General features: G+C 37.5%; 1 protein-coding gene across 2 annotated transcripts in view; it reads left to right on the top strand.

Annotated features, from left to right (window-relative positions):
- LOC110407005 (pinopsin-like) overlaps window positions 1-24119 on the top strand; it is a 76095-nt gene that overhangs the window by 15940 nt on the left and 36036 nt on the right. Inside the window, exons 1-2 of one of the 2 annotated variants that reach the window (XR_002443679.1) lie at window positions 5237-5335; window positions 7687-7762. Coding sequence is in view for 1 of the 2 variants with exons in the window: in XM_021414172.1 (XP_021269847.1) it covers window positions 7687-8012 (326 nt within the window). In the remaining variant the exon portion in view is untranslated. Of the gene's footprint in view, window positions 1-5236; window positions 5336-7686; window positions 8013-24119 lie in introns of those variants that run through there. The other variant, XM_021414172.1, reaches the window with a different exon arrangement.

A 24119-nucleotide genomic window follows, 5' to 3' on the forward strand; every position in this document is an offset into this window, starting at 1 on the left:
TGTTGTTTTGCATTCCGATATTTTATTTAGTAAATTAGTTTGTTTCTCCTCAGATTGTTGCCGCTGTTCTTTGCTCTCAGGGCCATCTCCCTACCCTTTTCCCCTTTCCCCTTTTCCCGGGACGTGGGCCCTTGGGTCCCCCGTCCCCTTTGTCACGGAATCGGGCCTAACGCCCGTAAACCGTTGACAATACTGAAGATATCACTGAAGACAAAAAGGAAGGCATGTCATACAGAGGAAGAAACAGGGAAATGCTTGCTGAGAAAAGAGCAGGAAAGATTTACTGAACAGGACCCATAATGTTTGCTGTCAGGTTTCTCCCAGCAGGCTTGGATGCAGCAGTGATTTCTTAGTGGTTTCATTCAAGCGCCATCAGAGTTAAACTGTTACCTCCATTAGAGCTAAACTGAAAGATAATTCTTCAGGGAAGGGAAAGATTGCCTACTCTTAATGGACTTGTGACTGCAAGTCATATAGGCAAAAGAAAAAAAAAATACAGGCATTCAATAAATAACTCTTGGTTAGTTTACTTATATTCAGAGTGAATCGTTGATATTTGAAGTAGCCTGTGTGATGAAAGCCTAGAAAGCTGGCATTTAAAAACTGGTTGTAGCTGCTAATGTGCAACAAATTATTGCAGGAAATATTTTCTCCATTTCAAATCAGCAGAAGTGCTTTTAATGACTTAAAAGTCAAAAGGAATTGATGAGTAAACCTCTGAGCATTCAACTAGAATAAACATCACTTAGCAATCTCTAGAGGCTCCCTCCAGCCTGTACAATTCTATGATTCTGTGAAATGCAAGAATACTTGCATTTTTTTGACCATTTTCTCTATTTTTATTATTGGAATCCAAGTACAGCTGATCATATTTTAGAAGCACATTCCTTTCTCTGCTGCTTCCGTGAGTTACTGCGGCATCTATACACTCAGCTGCAGCTCATGTTATTTATACCAGCACTGAGTTTATCACTGCAATTTTTGGATATCATTAAATGACTTATTGTGATTTCTTGATTCACTGAAGTGCATATAGTGGGCTGAAAATTTCAAACTAGTCATGCTAGTACTGTTTAGCTCTCTGCCAAGGCCTTGAGTGTATTCTTCTTAACTCTGGAAAGTCTTCTTGGTTCATCAGGGTTTCTTTTTAACTCTGGAAATGTTTGGGATCTTCTGCCGAAATCTGTCAGCAGATAGAGCTTGGCCCATAAAATACATCTCTCTTTTCCCTTTTGGAGGGAGAAGTAAATGGTTAGTAAAAGACAGGCGTCCAGAGACTAGAAACAGCAGCCACACACATCTTCCATGCTCCAGACATAATGGCCTCCCTTCTGAATACTCACTTGTGCATCTAACAAAAGAAAAACACACATAAAAGCAAACAAACAAACAAAAAAAGGCCAACCTTGATAAAAAAAATATTTTGTGCAATTCCACATTCACAATCTCTTACTTGTTGCTCTCTCAGATTTTCTTCTTCAGTGCTACTTTCCCACTATCCCTAGCAGCTGTGGAAGCTGATAGCAGGCTGTTAGTTGAACTAAGACTGTTTCATTCTCCAATGCATATTGGAGGTTTGGCAGACTGATCAGCATTCCCATTAATACTTGTGACAGCTCTGGCATCACACAAGAAAAGAAAAGAAAATCTGCAAAACCTCCCTGGAGATCGTATGTGAGATGGGTATGTTTTTCCCTATCTTGACTATGAGAGTGAAGGGGCTGTTATAAGACTTGGAGCTGGAAAGCACAGTGACATACATTACAAAAAAAAACACACAACGTTTGATGAGTTTGTTCTTTCTTCCCCCATTACAGTATGCCCCAATAGTTTCTGATTTTTTACAGAAACATATCTACTGTGGGGAGGCCAGTTATCAGGTCAACAAATGCTCCCCTTGCTTCTGCCCAGAGAGTCAGTTTGGAAATTTTCTGCTTTTATCATTATAATATTCTTACTTCTACATCTATAAGAAAGTCTCTGATGGCTGAAACTGCTGTAGTGGAAATTACTGTATTTTAGTGGAAGAAATGCTTTGATCTTTAACGTAAGAAGAGCCCAGTCGTTTTGCTTGTTATGATTATTAACGTAACTGGTACATAGAAGATGGAAACACAGCTGACAGAAAAGCTTGCTCCGTGTGCGCTCTTGTAAAGCCTCCAGTTCCATAGCCGATATTAGGTAAGGTACTCTGGCCTAGAGCTGATAATTTCATCTGAAGATTAAGCTGCCATTAGAAAGGGAGCTTGTTGCTTTTTTCCTCTCACTGTTCCCAAACCTCTCGTAAATATAGGAGAAGACATATAAATTATTTTTTGTGAAACGTCCCTCAGGATATTTTTTACAGAAAGGCTTCTAAGGAGATAGGGAAGTGTAAATATGTCGGAAATGTCATATCTTTTATTTTAAGTTGCTTAAATTGTTTATGTTTCATTTCATATGTGTTTTATTTCTATAGAGAGCTAATAGAAATGCTCTCATTTAAATTCAGGAATGTTGTTTCCTTTGAAAACAACATGGAGTCACAGGTCAAGCTCATTTTGTTTAACTCAGTAATATATTCACGTAATACCATATGGAAGCACAACTTGGAATTAAACTTGTAACCTAAAAATTGAGGTAGTAAGAGACCTGGAAGGGACTACTTATTGTTTGTTCTGTGTTTACTTCTATGTCCTTGGGGAAGTGTGATGAAGGAGGTCAGTCAGAATCACTGGCAGACTAATACCCCAGCATGGGATTCCTCAGTATTCCCAACTTGGGGTGTGCTTAGTCACAAAAGCCTTTCCTTCCTTTTAGGTCTTGCTTATCTCCATCTCATTTTGCCTCAGAGTGTTTTATCATATTCTCCAGCTACTGGAACAGCAGATCTATCAGGTGAAACCTGAGGGACTAGAGAGAAGGACTGTGGCACACGGGAACCCTGGCACTTAATATCCCCTTGAATTCCTCCTGGTCTCTTCTGTCTGACTCTGGTAGGTAGCCTGATGTGCATCTGAGGGTGTTTGGCTGGATCCATCACTCCTTGGGTTTCAGCAACAGCCCAGTAAGGAGCAAGTGCAGGTGGCTGCTGGTACCCTCCTTGCACTGGTCTCACGGCTGAGTCTCCAAGCCTAAAGTCAGTGCATGCTGCAAAGACCCCACCTTGACTGCTTGTTGTGGGGGACCCTGCACTCTACTGACAGGGGCGTGGCATGGCATAGCATGGCATGCCTGTCAATTCTCTCCCCGTTATCTTACTGTGAAGGAGATGGTACTTGTGCAGGTAAGTATATTCTCAGCAGACACACTTTCCAAGCAAAGAAATACAAACAAGGAGCAGCAGTCTTGACCGAGACATAGTAAGCAGGATGTAGGCAGGGTGCAGTGAACCCAAGCATGGACCACTTTGTAAAGACTGTGGACTCCAAAGTTGTACAAAAGCTTTGTTTCAAAACCAATTTGTAAATCTGTAGGAGGTTTAATGAAAGAATAGTCCCTTGTTCTCCTTGCTGCACAAAGGAGACTGATCCCCTGAACACAAACTTGTGTGCTTGGGGGTTTGTGTGAGTGAGTGAAATACAAGAGAATGAGTGTGAGAGGGTGGAATCAAACTGCATAGAGTTTGGTGCAGTAAAATTTTCTTTGCCTTTTGTAAGAGCTTCCATCTCTTTTTGATCCATTAATGTCCTGTGGAAGAAGGTTCTGTTGCATTCCTACAAGCTCAGTCTGCTTAAGCTTACCTGTGTCTTCCTTACATTGCCAATGGCTGTTCATAACCAGAATACAGTACAGACTATGTGTTCTCTCATGCAACTGTGTTGCACCAGAACCCTAGCCATGATGGCCGTCAGGAGCTTCAAGAGGAAAAATGTACATAAGGCAGTAGTCAAAGTGCTTACCCAGTATGGGCTGAATCCCTGGGATTCTCAGTTTTTAGTAACCTGCGGATCATTGGCAGCCTACATGCTGTTTCCAATTACTACATCATAGTGAGCAGTGTAAAATAGCAAAAAACTAGTATGAAAATATAATGCTTTTAGCTCAGACTCACAGGAACAGAGAGTAATGATTTGCTGTGTCCTTCACCTAGTGCTATTCTCTTGCTGTACTTCCAGGAATAAATGTACGTATCTTTAAATAAAAGTAAATAATGGATAATGTCTCAGATGATATTCCTATAAATGAATGCCCATCCTGCTTTATGACTTTAATTTAATTTCTTGCCAACAAGTCACTGCAACTAATTGCTGTGTAGAAAAGCCTCATGCCTCATACCCATCTCATCTAAAAGTCACTTATTTCTATGGCTAATTTTTTAAAATTATTTGGTCCTGTAATGCAATTTCTGGCTTTTTTTTTTTAGTGTCATCTTTTAGTTCTGTTTTGAAAGAACCTCACTTGGTTCCTGTACAGGCATAGAATGTTGAGGGAGCAAATTACATTTCTCACTGTAGTTGACTCCTGTGGAGTTATCTGGCCTAGTACCAGCTCAGGGCTCTAAATATTTGTTGGAGGTAAACTCTATGTGCAATTCCTGAACTTAATTTTGTTGTAATTTTAGAAAACATTACTCATCTGAAATTAATAAATGCAGCCTAGCTGGTCATAAATGTTACTACAAATTAAGAACGGAATGTGGGGATAAAGCAGTGCAATTAGCTTTAAATTATAATTATTTTCATCTTTTTATAACTTGCTTTTTTTTAAGTTTGTTTTATGATTATTGAGATTACAGAGATTTCATTCAATTGTAGTTCTAAAATATTTAATTTTTTGTTATTTTTGTTTTTAACGCTAGGATTCTCGTTAATTCCTATGAATGCAATAGTTATAATGTAAAATAGAATATCAGATAGCAGCAGGATTTCTGACGAAGGCCGCAACAGTTCAGTGCATATGACATTAAGAAAACTCTGATAAACAAAGATAGGAGGCAGAATGAAAAGTAAAAAGCTTTATTCCACTTTATCCAGTCTGGATTACAAGATCTTTTCACAGTCCAGAGAGCATTGAGTGACATCTGGAGAGAATGCTGAAACTCTTTTAGCATCACAGTCTTTCAGAGTGAAGGAAAAAATGCATGCAAGGATCAGCCCAGAAACCCTTCCAGGAGGGCAGCTGGAGCACTAGGTTTGTTTTAGGCACATGGTGCTTTGATGCTCTTGCACCACCAGCTGACTCCTGCCCGCTCCTTCCTCACCTGGGAAAAGGTTGCAGAGAAGCCTTCTGCTGCTCAGGGAAAGCACAGCTGGTTCCTCTTCCTCACTTCCCTTTTGTCTCAAACTGCAGTTTGATCGCAAATCCTGGCATTGTCTGTCCTATGAAATTATGTTGTTTCAGTCCAACAGAAGAGGTCTGTCTGTCATTCAATCAATTAGCCAGTTATTTGGGTTCATAGTCAATTACAGTCCTGGAAAATGTGTTGTTTCTTGACATGAATCTTACATTGGTTTTATTCAGTCTTGGCTTCTGTGTTGTGTGTACGCTGCACAAGGTTTTACTAAGCAGACTGGGAGAGGGATGTCTCTGTTTTTTCTGTTTCTCTCCCATACAGGTAAGTAGGGATTTTTCTTACTTTGGGCCGATTCAACTGAATGCATCTCGCTTTTTGAAAAAGCCACCCATTCTATTTTTATGTTTGGCTCTTAATATGATCTTCTTTTACCGTTGTCTTTGGCCTTCAAAAGCACCAGTTTCAATCTTGAAACTATTTTCAATTCTCATAAATAGTTATCCTGTTCTCTTGTATTTAGCTGCATGAAACACCTCGTTTTCTTTTAACTTTTAGTATCTCTTATGAACTATCCCTTTGGCGCTTTTCTCTTTTTGCCTTGTTCTTTGGAAAGCATCAGAGGTCAGTGCAGAGTGGTGTTAATTTCAGCACTATTAAAAATTCAGGTACAACACAGGCCTTACTGCAACAAAAAGAAAAAATAAAAGTATTGATTTTTTTGTTTTGTTTTGAACTTTTATGGCTTGGGATTCTATATATCACAGTTCTTGACCTCCAGAAAAAAAATGTAGTGTGTGCTATGTTGGTGGAACTCAATAATAAAAGGTGAGTAAAGATGAAATAGCTCCTGCCAAGAGGTGTAATTAAGAGTCTCCAATCTTCACCTGTGTAGAGAAGAAAAACTATTTACACTTACTTAAAGGAAAAGGTATGAAATGTTTTGTGTTTTAGTCTGATTGTTAGCATTTGATCTCGTTTTGACTGACATTGCCGTGGTTCTAATTTAATGACTGAGCACTGATTCTGTTCTCAAAGCTACCAACCCTGCATTCATGGCCAGTTATTATATTCAGGTAGCAGGGTCCTGAACGAGGGAAATTTGAAAGCCTCATTCAGACCTTTTAGGCAACACTATACCTTCAAGGTTGTAGGTTATTACCAACAGAAGCACATCTCATCTGCCACCTCATCAAAATGGGGATGTTGTGGCCTCATTTACCATCAGAAGTAGCACAAGAGTAATATAATGTAGCTGTAGAGCATGCAGCTGGGAGGAGAGAGAATTTCTGTTCCTAAGACTGCTTTCTATTAGCCTGTGATGGTCTAATCTGAAATGCAAAACTAGATCCATATAACTTTGCCAAGGTTGAAGTTTCAAATATAAAATCTGGATTTTTTGCCTTAGGTACCCTGGGTGCTTACAAGAGATAAATGTTTCTGATAGTGAGATGCTCTTTAGTCAAGCAGATAAAAGCATGGAAAGAGGCGATACTAGGAAAGTGAAGATAAATAAGTGCAGACTAGGAGCAAAATATTGCAGAAGATTCTTTGTTCTTGAGTCTGTATTTCAGAGCCCGCTATTTGTTTTTTATTTTTTTTTTATTTATATCTTTAGGTATATGTTTGATGTAGAAGTTATGGCCAAAGGCCTTCAAGAGCTGTGCAGTAATATATTATGTAGAAAATCAGATTAGATAGGAAATGATCAGAATGTCTCTCCATTGCCTCTGAAGTAGGTAGTCTGGCCTAAAAATAAGTTTAAAGCTAGACTCTTGAACTGTATAATTCAAATGAATTCAGTGAAGCTGTGTCCTTTCGCAACTGTAAAGGTATCTACTTTGTAGGTCTGATTTCCCAGTAATATAAAGGAAATAATGTAGTAGGTTCATATAATAAAAAAAGATATTTTCTTCAACAAAAGTTGTCTCATGCTCTTTTGCATTTTCCTCTTCTCTTCCCTTGAATGTCTGATTTTGCCCTATATATGCAGTCAGAACTGAAGGTATGTATAGATGATGGAGCTGAAGTTCAAAAGCTGCTTTTTTTTTCTGGGCTCCCAATCTTGAATATAAAGATTTTTGTATCTATAAAAAATGCAATGTTTGAAAATAGTCTTAGATGTTACAAACTGAATATATCTTAGCAAGGGAATCTTTGAACAATTTTTCAGTTTACACAGAAAATGGATTTCCACTGGTTAATAAATACCTGAACATGTAACTCTTTGTAAACTTGTCTGTAAAAGGAGCAGCTTGTAAGTATGAAAATCTTACAGTTTAAGCTAAATACAAGTTAAATAAACTCTTTTATTATGGACAGAGCAACCAGGTCCAGGGAGGATTTAAACATAGGAATAGTTTTCACTGCTGCTTCAAATAATGCAATAATCAGAAAAGTGTCTTGTTTCTTTGGGCTTTAAATGGCTACCACGTAAAATAATGGAAGTAAATGTTTAAATTAATTCATTGCAGGCATTGTGTCCCTGATCTCCCTGGCTGTCCTGTCCTATGAACGCTACAGCACCCTCACCCTGTGTAACAAGCGCAGCGATGACTATCAGAAGGCATTGCTGGCAGTTGGCGGTTCCTGGGTTTATTCCTTGCTCTGGACCATGCCACCTCTTCTTGGATGGAGCAGTTATGGGATAGAAGGTGCAGGCACCAGCTGTTCGGTGCGCTGGTCCTCTGAGTCAGCTGAGTCCACATCCTATATCATCTGTCTCTTCATATTCTGCTTGGTCATCCCTGTAATGGTCATGGTGTACTGCTATGGTCGGCTCCTTTATGCTGTCAAACAGGTAAGCTGCTCTACGCTGTCAATAGTGCAAACTGATTTGAGAAATGTGTTTAATTTTTCCTCTATTGGTTTGGAAGTAGTAGATGATAGACAGCAAAACAGCAAAGCAAAACTGAATAGAAAAGGACAGGGCGAGAAGGTCTTCTCGCCTCTCCTCTAAGGAGAAGATCCTCCTTAGTACTGAAGCTCCAAACAGAACCACCAGACAGCATCCATGAAGATTCTCTTTGTAGTTTAGAAATATCGCATCCTACCAAAATCAATATATCATGGTGAAGGTTGCACTTGTAAAGTCAGCATACATCTGTCTGTAAGACATCTGTGTAAACATTTCTTCCTATTTTTGCATCATGACATTTTAATAATGTCTGCTTCTTGATCTCTGGAATCCAAATTCTTCACTAATTAAATTCTACTGCACTTTGCAGAGTTATCCCAGGGGCCAACTTTCTCCTTGTTGTTCTAGGTTGCATTTAAAAATTCCCTTAAATACTTCTTCTACTACCACTGCTATTACCACTGTTACTGTTACTAGTACGACACTCCTCTAACTGCTTTAAGGAACACTGCAGATATTCCAAAATGAATGTTCAAAAAGACCTTGCCAAGGGATGTGGTGTTGTGAAGTTTTAATACTCTTGGGATGGTAATGAAATGGTTTGATGATGAATAATGAGAAAGGAATGAGTGTATAAGGTGTTCTCTAAAAGGTAGTTTTCTAAAATGTTCAGATAAATTAACTAAAGGTTTTAAATGGGAAAAAAAAAAGAGCAGTAAATCCCTGAACAGAGTCTCTCATACAGAATTAAATTGGATGTAATTCACTTTTGATTAGTCATAAGAAATTAAGGTCATGCCTTTTCCATAATTTGTCAAAACTTTCAGAACACTTAAGGCCCAAATGGGAAATCTTCCTGGTTGAGTGCTGAGCCAGACAGTAAAACCCCTTTGATGAATCACATTTTAGTACTCATCTTCATACTGTGAAATGGTAACATGGAAAAAAATTCCCTTGATTGTAAACCATTAAAGCAAAGTTGAAGACCATATCTGGTCCCTGGGTAGCTTTATCCTTTACCATCACCTTAAAAAAGGAGCAGGATCTTAAAAGATGTACTGCTAATAATATGCAGAAGATACAACTTCTATAAACATTTGTCTCTTCTGTCCTTCAGCACTCATTGCCCCTTTTGACAACAATTATCACCACAACATACAAATGCTTCTATAAATAAAATGTCTTTAACATGTTGTTTATTTTCTAGTTCTAAAAGCAGGCTTGTGTTATTTTATTCATCTTATTTTTTAAAAATGCTACTATATTTTAAAAGTATTGGTAATCTCACTGATCTGTGATGGCTCGTAAGAAGTTGTGGCAAACATGCTGAGAAAACAAAGTATTCAAAAGACTTTTAGTTTATAGGCATTTTATAGTTAGACATGAAGACTAAGCAGAAGGGGTAGAAGAAAAGGTTGATTGATCAAATGACTGTCCAATGAAAAATATGGGAAAAAGAATCGAATTTTCAACAATCCTTTCCCCTCATTGCTCCATGTGCTTTCTAGAGTGATCTCTGGAAGGCTGAGGTTTGAGACCCCTGAGAAATTTTGTGAAGGATGGAAGTGAAAAAGAATCAAAGCCAATTTTGCACAATTGATTGGAAGGAAGGTCTCACAGAACTAATGATCATTAAATGCAAGGGAACTCCAGTGAGAATCAAATCCTTTCCCTTTTCCTGTGATCTAGGTTCATAGAAGCTGCCTAAGCATTTAGAAAGTCTTGAGTAGCTGATTTTTTACAAAAAGCATTTAACTCTTTCCTGGATTTTGTAAAAGATTTCCTTGAGAAGTTATATTTCAGCTAGAAGAATCCCATTAATCATCAATCTTCGTCTTCCCATGAAGTATATACTTCCAATATCATGATCATGAAATTTTGCATTTAATACATTTCCTGTGTAGAATTTCAAAGAGCATATCATGACACAGTCACTGAAATACAGGCTTTCCTTCAGTCGTAGGTCCTTTATGTATACTGTAATAAACAGGGTAGATTACGAAATGCTGAAGCATGTTGTATTTCAAACTGGAGGAAGAGATGAGTAATAACTAAATAAAATATATTACTTCTCACATAAAACCAAATAGTGTTGATGTGACAATGTAAAAAAAAAATAGTTAAGAGGGGTTACTACATCCATTGTGATGCTGTTAATTTCTGGAGCAGGTAAAAATTTGTTATCTAGCAGCAAGACTATATTCTGGCCTCGTAGCTTAAAAAAAGTCCTTCTGTGACCCTCTCTGTAATGTATTAGATGAAATGTGAGAGCATTGCAAACATAATAACTGCATTATCCCAGCTTCAGCTGCTTGGTAAATTTTCTAAAATATGCATTACATATTTCTGCAGGATATGTAGACATTTTTGTGTAAAAGCACTGCAGAGTTAATGGTATTGCACCCTGAGATCAAGAGTACAGGAGTTATGCCATTATGAATACCACAGTGCAAATTAATTGAGGTGGAATAAATATCTTAATAGATTTAGGATAGTTAATGCAAGAATTGGCATGAAGCCTGAATTTTCTCTTTGCAGGACTATAATTATAGGTCTGCTTTTCTCTTTTTCTTCTCTAAATTTAGTCTCATGCTGTAGCATTCTGACACTTGAGGCATTCATAAATCCTATGAATTCATTGGCAATCTGTGCAATGGTAAAAGATTTCAAGGATTTCAGTAATACAGATTTTATAGAGGATCTTCTTTTCAAGGAATTACAAGTCAGTATAATCCCTGTATGAATAATGGTAACAGCATAGGCCATTAAATGGTACTACAAGACGATTGCTCTATTGTCTCAGAGTTCTTGTTGTTTATCAAGCTCAAAGACCACTAGGAAATGCTGAAGTTATTTTCTCTAAAGATATGCTTTTTTTTCCAGACTAGCTTCATCTGGACTGCTGAGTCTGAATGCCACCATCCTTGTGCAACACACTTGGAAGTGTTGAGAGGTGGGGCTGGGTAAACAAGTCACTGGAAGCTGTTAGCTCTGAATAATGAGAGTATTTCAGAGGTGGCAAGCAAAGTAACTCTGACAAAAGAGAGCCAAAGAAAAACATGGTTTCAGAAGCTGCTAGTGATCTTGGCAGTGCATCAGATTTTAAGATGGACAGAAGCATAAATATTTTATTAGAGTTTTATTCTTCCCTCTGAGTCCACATTATTATTCATGCTAATCTTTTTTCCTGCTTTTCTGCGACCTGTTCTTCCATTGCTACAAATGCCAAGATTCAGTTTCTCCTTCAAGTTTTCCTATAAAGATGGTGTGTCTGATGTCTGTAAGTAGAAAGGGGCAAAGATTTCTCCCTCACAACATATTATTCATACATATTTTATTTGTACTCATTTTACAGAACAAGGAAAAGAAACCAAGAGTTACTTATTTCTCCTATTGTAATTAGATTTTTTTCAGCTCTTTGCTTATGATGCTTCTCTATGACTCTGACATTGTGTTCCCTCTGGAAAAATGTTCTTTATACAATCAGAGTCAGTTGTTTACACTTTGAAAAGTGAGATCCCAAATGTGGAATTACAGAGATTAGCGTTGCGATCACTGTAGCACAGAAAGCGCAATATGATTAAAATCCTCCACTGAGGCACCTAAAGAACTCACATGAACCAGCCTAATGAAAATTAGAAAAACTTTCAGAATAGTTCTCTTCAGCCAGCATTAACTCCTGCATGCATAAAAATCCTGCCCAAGGACAGGAAGAATCCCAGAACATTGCTTCAAGAAGTTTTCATATTGATTTTGTGAATTGGCTCTTGGCTCACCTCATTGCCAGTACCTTTCCTCAAAAATTGTGCCTGAACAAAGATCAGAAGGTCTTTATGGAATGTAGCTAGGGCATTGAGAACAACAAAAAAGATTCTAAGCAGAGCGCAAAGACTTAAATACTTAGTGTAATACTTGTCTGAGCATGCAGTTCTTGCTCAAGGCAGCAGCCCATGTGTTAAAGTGGGCAAAGGGCCAGTGGTCACACTGTCCAAGTTTAGACCTAAATGAAACAAGGAACACCCACTGTGTTTGATTTTGGTTGTTTTTCTAAAATCTAGATTATTTATTCTGTTTTGATTTTGAAGCACATTAGATCTTCCCCCGCTCATCTTTAAACAGAGAAGCTGTAAGCTCAATGAAGGTAGAGTTCTGGAGCAGATGGTTTTGTGACCTGAGGTGATAGCCCTGCTACATGGTTTTGTTTTCTTTTCCCTTAAGTATAGCAAGGAAAAAGTAGAGATGAGAAACATTTATTACATTCTTACATGTCATTACCTCCTTTCTACTTCAAAATTTTACGCTGCGAAAATTTTCCCTTTTTGGAAACACAAAAGAAAATTAAAAAAAAATTAAGACTAATTCAGAGGAGGAAGGAACTTGCCTTATCAGTATACCTTGTCCTCTGTCTCATGGTGCATCTACTAATACTTATTTCTTCAGAAACCAAAATGTAGATTCAGGTAGTGGAATGACCTATTTCCTTTACAGCGACTTTTTTCTTTTGAAACAACTTGTTTCTTTTGAAAAGTTCAACATGATTTCTGACTTCCAGGTTTCATAGGAGAATCAGATAATCTTATTTTTTCCCATCTTCTGACCTTTCAGAGTCCTACCACCTGATCTTCTCTCTCTCACTCTTTTTCTGGACTTCAAGTTACCAAATTTAGTGGAGGAAAAATGCTCAGGTCTCTTATTCAAGGAGTAATGCTCCCAGAGTGAAATTGTGACTCAATTATAAATCTGAGGAAACTCATTTCAGTTTCTGTGTAGTGAGGTTTCAACTCCAGAATATTTTTAAAAATCATTTAATAAAAACAACTACGGTGATTCTGAAATCTCCTGTGTCCACAGTGAAATTCTGAGAAAAAGGGAAGAGGAGGTGTAGACTTTTATGACTTTGGATTCCTTAATCTTGTTTTATGTCTACTATTTGGAACAGCTGAAACTATCTGTAAGAGCAATTTTTGTATCATTGTTCATTAAAGTATTCAGGAAAAGATTATAAAGCAGAAGAATCACTCTTATCCTAGAATCATAGAGTGGCTTGGGTTGGAAAAGACCTTAAGATCTACCTTGTTCCAATCTCCACGCTAGGAGCAGGGCTGTCCCCCACCAGCTCAGGCTGCTGAGGGCCCCATCCAACCTGGCCTTGAGCGCCTCCAGGGATGGGGCATCACAGCTTCTCTGGGCAATATGTTCCAGCATCTTACCACACTCTGAGTAAAGAATTTCTTCCAAGCATCTAATTTAAATTTCCCTTCCATTTCTGTAGCTCATTTGAAAATATTATTTGTAGGAAGACAACACATTAGGACAGAATGCTCAATGATTTAAACTGAAAATAAATTATCTTCACATTATACAAAGAGTAGGATGGAAAAGCAATAATTGTTCCATCATTCCTTCATATGCTTCATATGTCTATTTATAGAGAAACTCAATTTTCTGAAACTTTATTGTTGATGACACTGAAGTTATGACTTGCATTGAAAAAACTGATAAAGCAATTATGTACCATTACCTCTTTCTTCTAAAAGCCCCAAATAAATACAGACCGGTAGTCATAGGCCTTTTAGAAGCAAGGCTTAAAATCTTTCCAGTTATTTAATGAAACAAAAAAGATCTGAGAAATGTAATTCAGGTGAAAATGATTTAGATCTAGTCCCTTAGTTCCCGTAGCTCATCTTTTTCAAATGTGATTGGGTACATTTGTGGTTTGACATAGTTGCAAGTGTGTTTGACCATAACTACATCTCTGCTCAGACAGACAATTATTCTCATTAGATAATCTTATCAGCTTATTTATTACTCTTTGTTCAGAATTGTTATTTCTTCCTTCTGGGTCTTCATGTGTACTTTCTCTTTTGTCTTCTAGTACTGTAGAGGAATAAATTCTTCGCATTTCCATCTTAAGGTTTGCTGTAAAAGTATCACAAATACATATAATTTACTCGCAAAAAAAATATTCAGCTAGCATGTTAATGGATAGATGTATTCTTTTGCATCATCAGGAGGTTATGGGAACTTAATTGAAATATAAATCTCATGTTAGGCTGAGAGAGATGGGATAAATCTTAGCAAAATGTAATGAGAGACATCTGCCAGGTTATCAAATGTTATAAAGTAATTTAGTTGTGTATCTTATAGTCAACATCAGCAATAAAATGGTCAAAATCAATGTCTGTAGAAGTGCTGTATAGTCTTTAACTGGCATACATAATCTTACTGAGCAGTTGTTTGACCTTTGCCCACTGCACAGCTAAAACGCACAGCTGGTAACACCATTTTTGGTTCTGTGATACCAACACCCAGAACATGCCTTTTTATTGATTGGTTTGGGGCTTTTAGTACTAAGAGCAGGCTTCTAAGCATAAAATCAATTGACATTCCTATGTAATAATATATCCTCTTTGCATCTAGCTAATTAGTCAAGTAGAAAAACATAGCAGCTGATATTCTTTTTAAAATTGTTTTCTTCAAGGAAGAGGAGCACTGAAATCCACTTACTCCATGTAGTCTATGTTAGTGTTCTGTTTTTTGAAGGTACGGTTGTTTTCAAGTCTTCTTGAGTTCTGCCATGGTGAAATTTCTCAGAAACAGGTAGATGAGGCAATACTAGAAACAACTGCTTTGAAAATTATTAATAAAAAAGTCATGGAATAATTATAAAAGAGAAAAAAAAGACAGAAAATCATTGTTCTTGTCATTCCTCCTTGAGAGGGGATTATGAATACGTTGGGTTTTTTTGGAATTAGGCCACAACCTGTAAATGGTCTTAGATAAACATAAACTTTTCAGTATATCAACTATTTTTCTTTCTGATTTTTTTCTGGTTGTTTCCCTCACCACTCCCTTCTTTCATAGGCCATAAGTCCCATTACTTCTTACTTCTCTTTTACCATTACCCAGTTTTTTACTCATAGAGATCTCCTCCTATATTTCAGTGAACAGATTTTCTTTGACAGTTTGAAAACATTGTGCATATACAACTTTTCCAATACTTTATAAAGATGATACTACAATTCAGTCTGGCCAGAAGGAAAGTGTGTGCTATTGAGAAGTCAACTGTGAGAATTCAAGGCATTTTCAGCATCTATCTAGTCACATTTCTTCTGTAGTCAGTAGAGAAAAACAATCACGTGCAAAGAGGTTATTCCCAACACAGACAAATTTTGATAATGAAAGACATGTAAGATGAGTCCCACTGAAAGAAGTAAAAGGTTGTATTAAAACAAAATAAGGATATACTTTCCTCTTGAAAAGAAGATCCAGTGTATTCGTAATTTCATTATTTTTAACGTATTTGATTTCTTATTTTCAATTATTTTCAAAACAATGGTGCAATAGTTAAAAGATTATACCAGTATGGTTTTGTTTTCTAATTCCAAGTTGTAATGTAAAATGTAAGTGTAAAAACTTATGAAAAACATCTGTAGCGTTTTGCCACTATATTTTGGGTTTCATTTCATGAGGACTTTAAAAATATTTGTTTTCACTTTGCTAAACAGCAATTTTCAGATGTCAGAATTTCAAATTCCAGACATATCTGTTGAAGGATACTGAAGCACTGATTATTTGTTCCTGTTAGCTGCTGGAATAAAAAGTTGCTTTGATTATCTCAGAGGCAGATTTATTGGCATGCTTAATTTTTAAAGAACTATCTTATTCTTGTGCTCTTTCGTAACTACTGGGGTTTGCCCAGGAGGTGAAAAAATTTTCATGTATGCTATTATAGAGACAGTGTCAATTTTTGAGGTTCATTGCTTTCAAGTGTAAGAGATTTTGTGCACCAAATTAATAGCAGTTTGTACTGAAGGACTCTGTCCCAAGGGTACAAAATCCAGTTTTTTCTGTAACAGCTGATAAAAATACAAAGCTCTGAGAAATAAAGGAGATTGCTAACATTTTTTCTTCCATGAATAGCTGCAAGGCAGTTAAGTTTATGGTCTCAGCTTTTAAAAGAGAAAGAGTACGGTGGTCCAATGCTATCCAAAAAAATGCCTTCTAAGGTGTTCATAGACTTCAGTTGCTGTCAAATCTTGTACAGACACATGTTCAGCTTGTGGGTGACGGATGTGCTAGTTCAGGGATGTTTTCTATATGTCTAAATAAAAAGTGTAGACTGACTGTTGAAGCGTATGTGACCAGATTAGTCTTCAGTTTTGAGGTCTAAGCATGATGGAAGAGAAAAAGGAATGAGTAAAGATTATGACCTTCTTTCCCTTGTGCTGACCTAAGTGTAAATCACTAGTTAATTGTTTGTGTTTTGCGGAGAAGCAGTAACACAATGTTGGCATAAATCAGGCACTGTAGAAATTAGTTGTAAATCAAGTTAATGGCTGGTCAGAAAATAGGGTTTCATTGGATTTGCCACTTTTCATTCTGTAGATGAATTAGGGAAGAAAAAAGCCTGTCACGATCTTTAATAACAAGATAATGGAAATTTAAGATCTGATGCTTTAATCTCTGGACGTATTATCTCCATAAAGTATAGGCTGCAATCTCACAGTTCTTTCAGTTTAGAGCAAATGGTGTACTTCAATACCCGAGACTCATGATGTCTCAGTTCAGGGAAAGTTTTTTGATGATAGGTGAAAGCATAATATTTTTTTGTTTGATCACCAGTTATAAAATTGATAATTAAAAAGATGTCCTCCAGAGTAAAGACTGTGTTTTTTGTTTGTTTGTTTCAGCACTAAGAATGGAGTCACTCTTGTTTTCTCTCCTGTAACTGGACGCTGTTTAAGCAACCAAATTTTAATGTTAGGCAGAGTGCCTGGTAAAAGACATAGAACAAAATAGACTATCTTACATGTAGCACTGTAGAATATTTGTCCAGAATATGGCAGAGGACTTTTATAATAGCTATTGCCGTTCATGGGTTCCGTGTTTTAGCCCCTCTTCCTCTGCTGAAAATTCAGAGGACTCAAAGTAAGGCGACTGAGGTAGCTTGCAGTGGCAGTAGTAGATGGAAAGAATTTTACCTAAGAACTTAATCACGTACTAAAGAACAATGCCACTATAATATGGCAAATCCACATTACAAAAATGAATGTGAATGACGACTATATGCTTACAGAATGAAAATCCTGTAAAAAAAAATGTTAAACAAGGTAAATAAAGAACCAATATTATTTCAAAGAAGCATTATTTTCTAATCTTACCAGATAAGTAGAATTTTTTTGCTAGCTCAGTTGAACAGTTTGCACATCAGTTCACACAACTTCTGCATAAAACGGATTCAAGGTTTATTGCCAAAGGAATGCAATAGGGCTGTCAGGCTTTTACTATCTTAATAGTACAGATTTATTAAACTGCAGAAAGTTAAGAGATCAATCATATTCTAATATTTTTTCACCTACTGTGGCCTATATTTCTTTACGGTGAATGCTGTCCACTGCTAAAGAGTTAGACTTAAATGGTATGTTTATGCTTCCTCCAGGAAACCTACATTTCATTTTCAGAGGCAAACCTTGGTATAGTATGAATATAACAGGTTAAATAAGTACAACAATTTGGAAGTGATATGAGATAATGATGACCTCCCAGTATGTCTTTTCATATGTAGCATTTATGCAAGGCAGACAAAGCACTCCCTCAAATCATTCACACTATAGAGGCTGAACTATTTTATCTTTGTTTGTGTGGACTCTGCACAGAGGAGCACTCATACATATAACAATGCATGCTCAATTTTGACATGTTTTTACATGGTCAGGAACTTTTCTTGGTCTTGAAGCAAATGGTACCTATGTCCATACCGCACCATTTGCCCTTGCCATCCACTGGATTTTATGCAGTGGCCCTCAAAAATGGTAGTTCATATTTTATTTATTTGCCCAAATAAAAGCATCTGAAAAAAATCACCAGAGCTTGACTGCAGCATGGCAGTGTAGTGAGCTCCTACAGCATGGAGTTGAGGGTCCTGCTATGTTCTGATTCTATAGCAGAGGTGTTGGTTAGTATAAGTCTATGTCACAAGGTAGAGCACTACATAGAAAGGAGGGAGCTAAACTTGGTGCAGTCTTATCTATACTACCTACTGGGAGTTGTCACTGATCCATTCTGTCTTACAGATAGGGACTGAAGGCATTGTCTTAGAGACTGTTGAGGCAAATCTGTGCTAGGGAGCCAAGCATGCTAACACTTGATCAGGATGGATAATTAGAGCTTGATCCACTTTGTGCAATGAATTTATTTAGTGATATAGACATAGTTATGCATGCTGCTAAAATTATGTGCATAATCCATGACTTCCTTCTCCACTGAGGTTTGATATTAATTTTAGCATGTGAGTTAAGACAACTTGAATTTTTGTTTCTTCCCTAAAGGCAGCTTTTTGTATGAAAGGAGTTCCACGTGTATACAGGAATCTCTACGTTTCTGGCTTTCTTCCTTGACTTTAGACAATTGTGAATACTGTTTTAAATAGAGCTGGCTGGGAAATAGACTTTCTGGTCTTTTCCCAGTTAGAGACTTTTGATGGAGAGATTTCTTGTCTTGAAATGAAATCTAAACCACATTATTTCCCGCAGATCAGGAAATAAGTAGTATTTTATTTTGACATAATCCTCCACTGGAACATTTAGCTGTTATAAAATAAAGTAGTGTCCTCTTGACCCTGTAACCACTCGAGGTCCTGGAGCCTATGCACAGAAGTTGGTTAGCCTAAACAATGTGGAACAAAAGAGCCTGATAATCCTTGGAGCTGATGAGCTAAAATGTATGAGAACCCCCATCTTGAACAACATTGCTCTATAAGGTAACTAGGCACTAAAAGGGCAGACATTTTAGATCTCTGTCATATTGTCAAGGAACAAGAAAGAAGTCCAGGGAAACTTGAGTTCCTCCAGGAGTGTCTCCAATTTGCATTTTCCTATAGAATGTTTGCATCTTTGTGAATCAGTTTCCCAGTGCAAAAATGTCATGCTAGGATTAACTTTGAGCTTAGCTGATCTGTAGTTCACCTCTGCAAATGAAGCACCTCTATTCTGTTGTTACAGAACAGCCTGCTTATAACATGTCAAGGGAGTTTCTGTGGTTCTTCCTAAACTTCTTCCTCCTTCTCCACTTTCACCACCTTGTTTGGTATGCATGATTTGATATGGTAATAAATGTGCAGCTCTCACGTTCACATAGTTGCTCATTGCTCTTGAGGTTTAGCAAGAACAAAGGTGCAAAGATAAGTATTAAGCTTACTGAATCTCATGAGTATAGCGAAGAAATTTGAAAAGTTATGCTAATTTTGTCGTGTTCTAATTATACTCCCTTTCACATTCATACAGCCAATTTAAATCAGTATTATTACCTTTTTTTTTTTGTCAATACTTGTTTTTTCTTTTGCTTTTAAAATAAACAGCCAGGTGATTTTATGGAACTCTTCCCCTTTATTAAATTGTTGCTGGGTTATCTGGAAGACTTCTTTGTTGAGACAGCATTTCAAAAAGGCATAACTTCTTGCAGCTAAGCTGAAAGAGGTGGCAAAAGGCCATAATACTTGGCTGTGTCTCATGGTGGGTCAGTGGAAATTGCCTTCAGTGTTCCACTAGATTAAAACTGGGGTCATACCTCAGTTTACTAGTATTTTACTGGGTGGCAGGCTCTACTCATTTCAGTGGGCCATATGGTTAAGTGAAGGCCCTGTCACAAGTGAAAAATGATGGCAAAAATAGAGCCCATAAACATTTAAACATACAAACATGTATCAGGCAGCATTTTATTTATCTGATTCAATGAAAATAGATTGGCAATAGTCTAAGAGCCTTTAATTATTAACCTTGATAGATTCCTATAAGTCTCAATACAGAGCATCACTCAGTTGGATTAAGCACAAACATGATTTTGTGTGGCCTGACACTGATGCTTAAGCAGCAAGATTAAAACTTTTTCCTGGGTTACCGACTGGATGAGCTGTGTGGGGCAGGGAGGAAGAGATTGTCTGGGGTTTACAAGGCAATGAATGAAGGCAATCTTTGGGCTGAAAGTTAACCTTTTTTGCATGCATGCATGGTACAGGGATGAGGTAGAGAGGCCAGTCTGGAATGGGAGGAAGGGAGTGAGGCCGCTGCCTTGACAGCAGGCTGGGCTGGGCAGCTGGGCTGAACAGATCTAGGGGAGATCATGCTGCACCTCAGTGGGGGAGAAGCTTCCAGCAGAGTGAAAGCAGTCTTTGTGAAGTATTTAGAGTAGAGACTTTCAGGGCTTTTTTTTAATTAAGTGCTAACATATGGCTCTTCACAACATCTGGTTCTTTCGGAAGAAAAGAGAGTTTGTTAAGGCATTTTACAGCTTGCACCTGACACTTCAGTTTTACAGGGAGCCTCCTTCAGTGAAGAAGCACTTGTCCAGACCTTCCCAGGAGAAATGGTACTAATCCATCACACCACAGAGTTTTACATCATTTCTCGTCAGGCACATGATTCATTTGAATTTCAGTTCATTAATAGTACAGTTGTCAAGTGAACTCTTCAACTACTTGATTATAGAGATCTTCAGATTAAAAATCTCAGGAATCCTTAAGTAGTAAATCAAAATCCCTTGCACAGGAAAAGGCTAAGAAAGAAAAAGGTAGCCAATGTTGCCTTCAAAGAAATGTGCATAAAGTATATTGCTATATTTCTCAAGTTATTTTCAAGATAATGACACTTAACCCGCTGGCTCCCTGGCTGTTCTGTTTTATAGTTTAACCACTTTCTGTTATTACTTAACCAATTTCTTATAATAATATGATAAAAAAGTGAAAAAGAATATTTAGTCTTAATTTTTAAGATTTAGGGGTTTGAGGCTTCACTTTTCGCTTAGTTCAGCATCTTTTCTTCCATGGTTATCCTTCATAAAAGTTTACATTGCATGCATCTTAAACAATGAACAACTGTCTCTGGATTTAGGTGGAGTCATCCTAGCTCACAATGAATGGGTAATTGTTCGACTTTGAGTAGTACAACTGACATCTGCTAAGCAGTTAGATTAATCACAGCTGTGTATGTGATAGGACTGCCTTTAGGGTCTATTTCAGACATTCTTTTGTACTTAAGAGTGGTAAACTAAATTCAAATGGGAGATCTGTCAACTAAACTGCTTCTCAGATAATAAAAAGGCATGTAGGGTAAACACCTAGGGAGATCTTGGTAATATTGGGCTGTTTTGTTTCTCATCACATAGGAGACAGGAGAAGCACAATACTGCAGTGTTTTAGGAGGTTGTAACATCCCTTTTATCTAGTAATGTAACACTTCTGCTGCACTTGACCCCAACATGTGGAAAGAAAGATTCCCATTTAGGCGAAGTCTTGCTTCTTCTTTCTGGCCTATTAAAGATGAAATATAAAGCATGAATGAAACCAACCTGCACAGAAATAGAAAAGGAAGAAAATGATAAATATTCTGCATCTAAATTAAAAAAAAAAAAGAATACAAATATTCCTATGATGAACTGAGCTTTCCCTTCCCTGCAAATTCTGAAGTATATGCATTTTTTATTCCTGGTAGCAATCCCATTGAAGATATTTAAAGCCTGGTTATAAGCCTGTAAAACACTACACACAAGCCATTGCCTCACACAGAACATAAAACAAGCACTGCCACAAGTTTCTGATCATATATATCCCTAATAGGATACCAACAGCAATCCTCTCTGCTCTACCTTAGGTAGGAGATGGGCCTTTAAAAACAGCCATCTTGGGAAAAGTTCATCCAACTAGTTCAGATGAACTCTGCTCTGTTCTCCATTTGTGAGGCTTGCAGGCACTTACTGAAAGCCTTTAAAGGCCTTATCTGATACTTTTCTTTCTCTCAGTTGCTGAGCAAGTTCAAGATAGTAGTTCAGTCTAAATGTCAGGTTAAAAGAACTGACTTTCACATCTTTTCAACCTGGTCTTTCTGCATCAATCTTTAAACATTTTATGAAGGCAATTTATAACTGTGGTTGGCAATCTAGCCTTGGCCTTTTATTAATTGCATGGGACCCCTGGGAGCCTTTTCTTTTTGCATGTTTTGTATCTCTCTCCAATACTGAAAAACCTTTTCTGCCCTGCTCGTGCTTCCGTTCTCCAACATGGTCAAGGCTCAGTAGGTGCTTAGTTATATCAACCTGGTGCATTTTGGATTTTCTCACTATAAAACTAAATGGATTTGCTTTGAGCTCCATTGCTCGCTGAGGAAGTTCAGGACTGTAATTCAATCTAAATGTCAAGTTAAAAGAAGTATGATTCCAGCCTGCTGAATCATCTTGTTAACTCAGCATTCTTTTTCACTTTGACCTTTCCTTGGGGAGGTTCAGGTATTGCTCAATTACTTTCTGTCTTTACAGAAGAGTTGTGGAGTTTTATAAGGCTAAATCATTCTTCTCTCACTGAGGTGATAAAATTCACACTGGACAAGCTTCATACTGGCTCTGACTTTATCCGTCCCTTCTTACTCACTGCACTCTGAAGGATTCTTCTGGCACAAAACTCAGAAGTGCAAGTGTTGCTCACAAGTGAGCTGAATTTCTAAGATCCGTATTTAACAAATACTGATTTGAAGAGGCATTGGGTTGGTAGTGAATCATTACTGGACTAGCTTGTGTCTTGGTACAAATATGGGTGTATTGTTTTTCCTGGATGTTGAGGTCAAAAAAAAAGGCCAGACCAGTATACCTTAAGCAAAATTGTGCTGTAAAAGAGTATTGTCCTAGTGCCAACCTCATCCTTGCAAGATAAAGGTCATGTTTTGCTATTGGGAATAGTGCTGATTTACAGACCGAGAGAGTGAAACTAAGATCTGACGATTTACCCTCTGCCAGGATGCAGGATCTCCAACCCAAGCACGTGGCATCCCTTATAGTTCTGTTACAGCACTCTTCAGAATGCATGAAACCAAACATGCTACAGTACATATCCATGGAAATCATTAGCTGGGAAGTGAGTGCAGTTGGTTAAGAAAGCAAGCAGTAATGTCTCAGGGCCAGCTTGGGTTATCTGGGGAGTGGCAACGACTGTCTGAAGCAGGAAACCTAGGAACAAGGAGATCAAAAAGATTTGGAAATAATGTCATAGATCAACAGTGGAGTGAGCAATTGCACCCACTGTGCTGCTAGAGGAGAGCAGAGTTTGTAAGGCCTACAAGGGCAGCAGGTGGTCAACAGCACCTGTGATGTAACATTTATCATGTATGTACATACACATACGTACACAAATAATGAAGAGATCTCAGTTATCACCTTGAAGGAATCAGTTTAAGTAATTTTATGAAAAAATCATTTCTATGCTCAGGTAAATCAAAAGAATAAATAGAATACTGGGAAATACTAGGAAAGGGAATCAGAGAAAAATTCCCATTTGTTATTGTATCATTGTATAATTACAACTGTGCTTCAGCACTATCTGTATTGTGCAATCTGCAGAGAGATGACAAGAATTTATGTAAGAATGGTGAACTTAACACAGCTCATCACTTTTTTCAAATGCTCGACTCTCCCACAGAAATGCCAGCAGGTCTCTAGCAGTGTTATTAATGCTATTAAAACTGCTACTTTTTCCCTGAGCAATGATGGTGTCCTAATAGGAGTCACTGCCTTGCCTTAAAGCAAGTTTGGTGAATTTTGTTTCAGTGAAGAACAGTGGGATCCTGTTGCAAAGTGCGCTGCAAATATTCTGGAGACATACTCGTCTCAGATGATAGCTCCATGCTATGGGAATTTTAAAAATTGCCTGTTTTTCATAGGCTAATAGCTGCATAACCTCATGTTCAGCATAGTTACACAAAAATATCTTGAGAGGAAAAAAAGTATTTCGGAAGATGTTTTTCTGCCCACTTCATTATGTGCTCACAAGGTGAAATAACTTTGGCTCTTGCCTTCCAAGGAGAGTTAATTAATTTCCATTAATTTCCAACAAAGTACATGTAAAAAAAAGTCATTCTAGGCACAAATAAGTATATATAGACAATGAAACTAAATATTAAGTCAGGAGTGGCTCTTCAGCATAAAGTGACATAAGCTGCAAAGAATTCATGGGATTTTCCCAGAATCTTTGGTACAGAAACCAGGAGATAGAATTTATTTTCATTATCA

Source organism: Numida meleagris, chromosome 1, assembly GCF_002078875.1.
Source record: "Numida meleagris isolate 19003 breed g44 Domestic line chromosome 1, NumMel1.0, whole genome shotgun sequence".
Lineage (NCBI taxonomy): Eukaryota > Metazoa > Chordata > Aves > Galliformes > Numididae > Numida > Numida meleagris.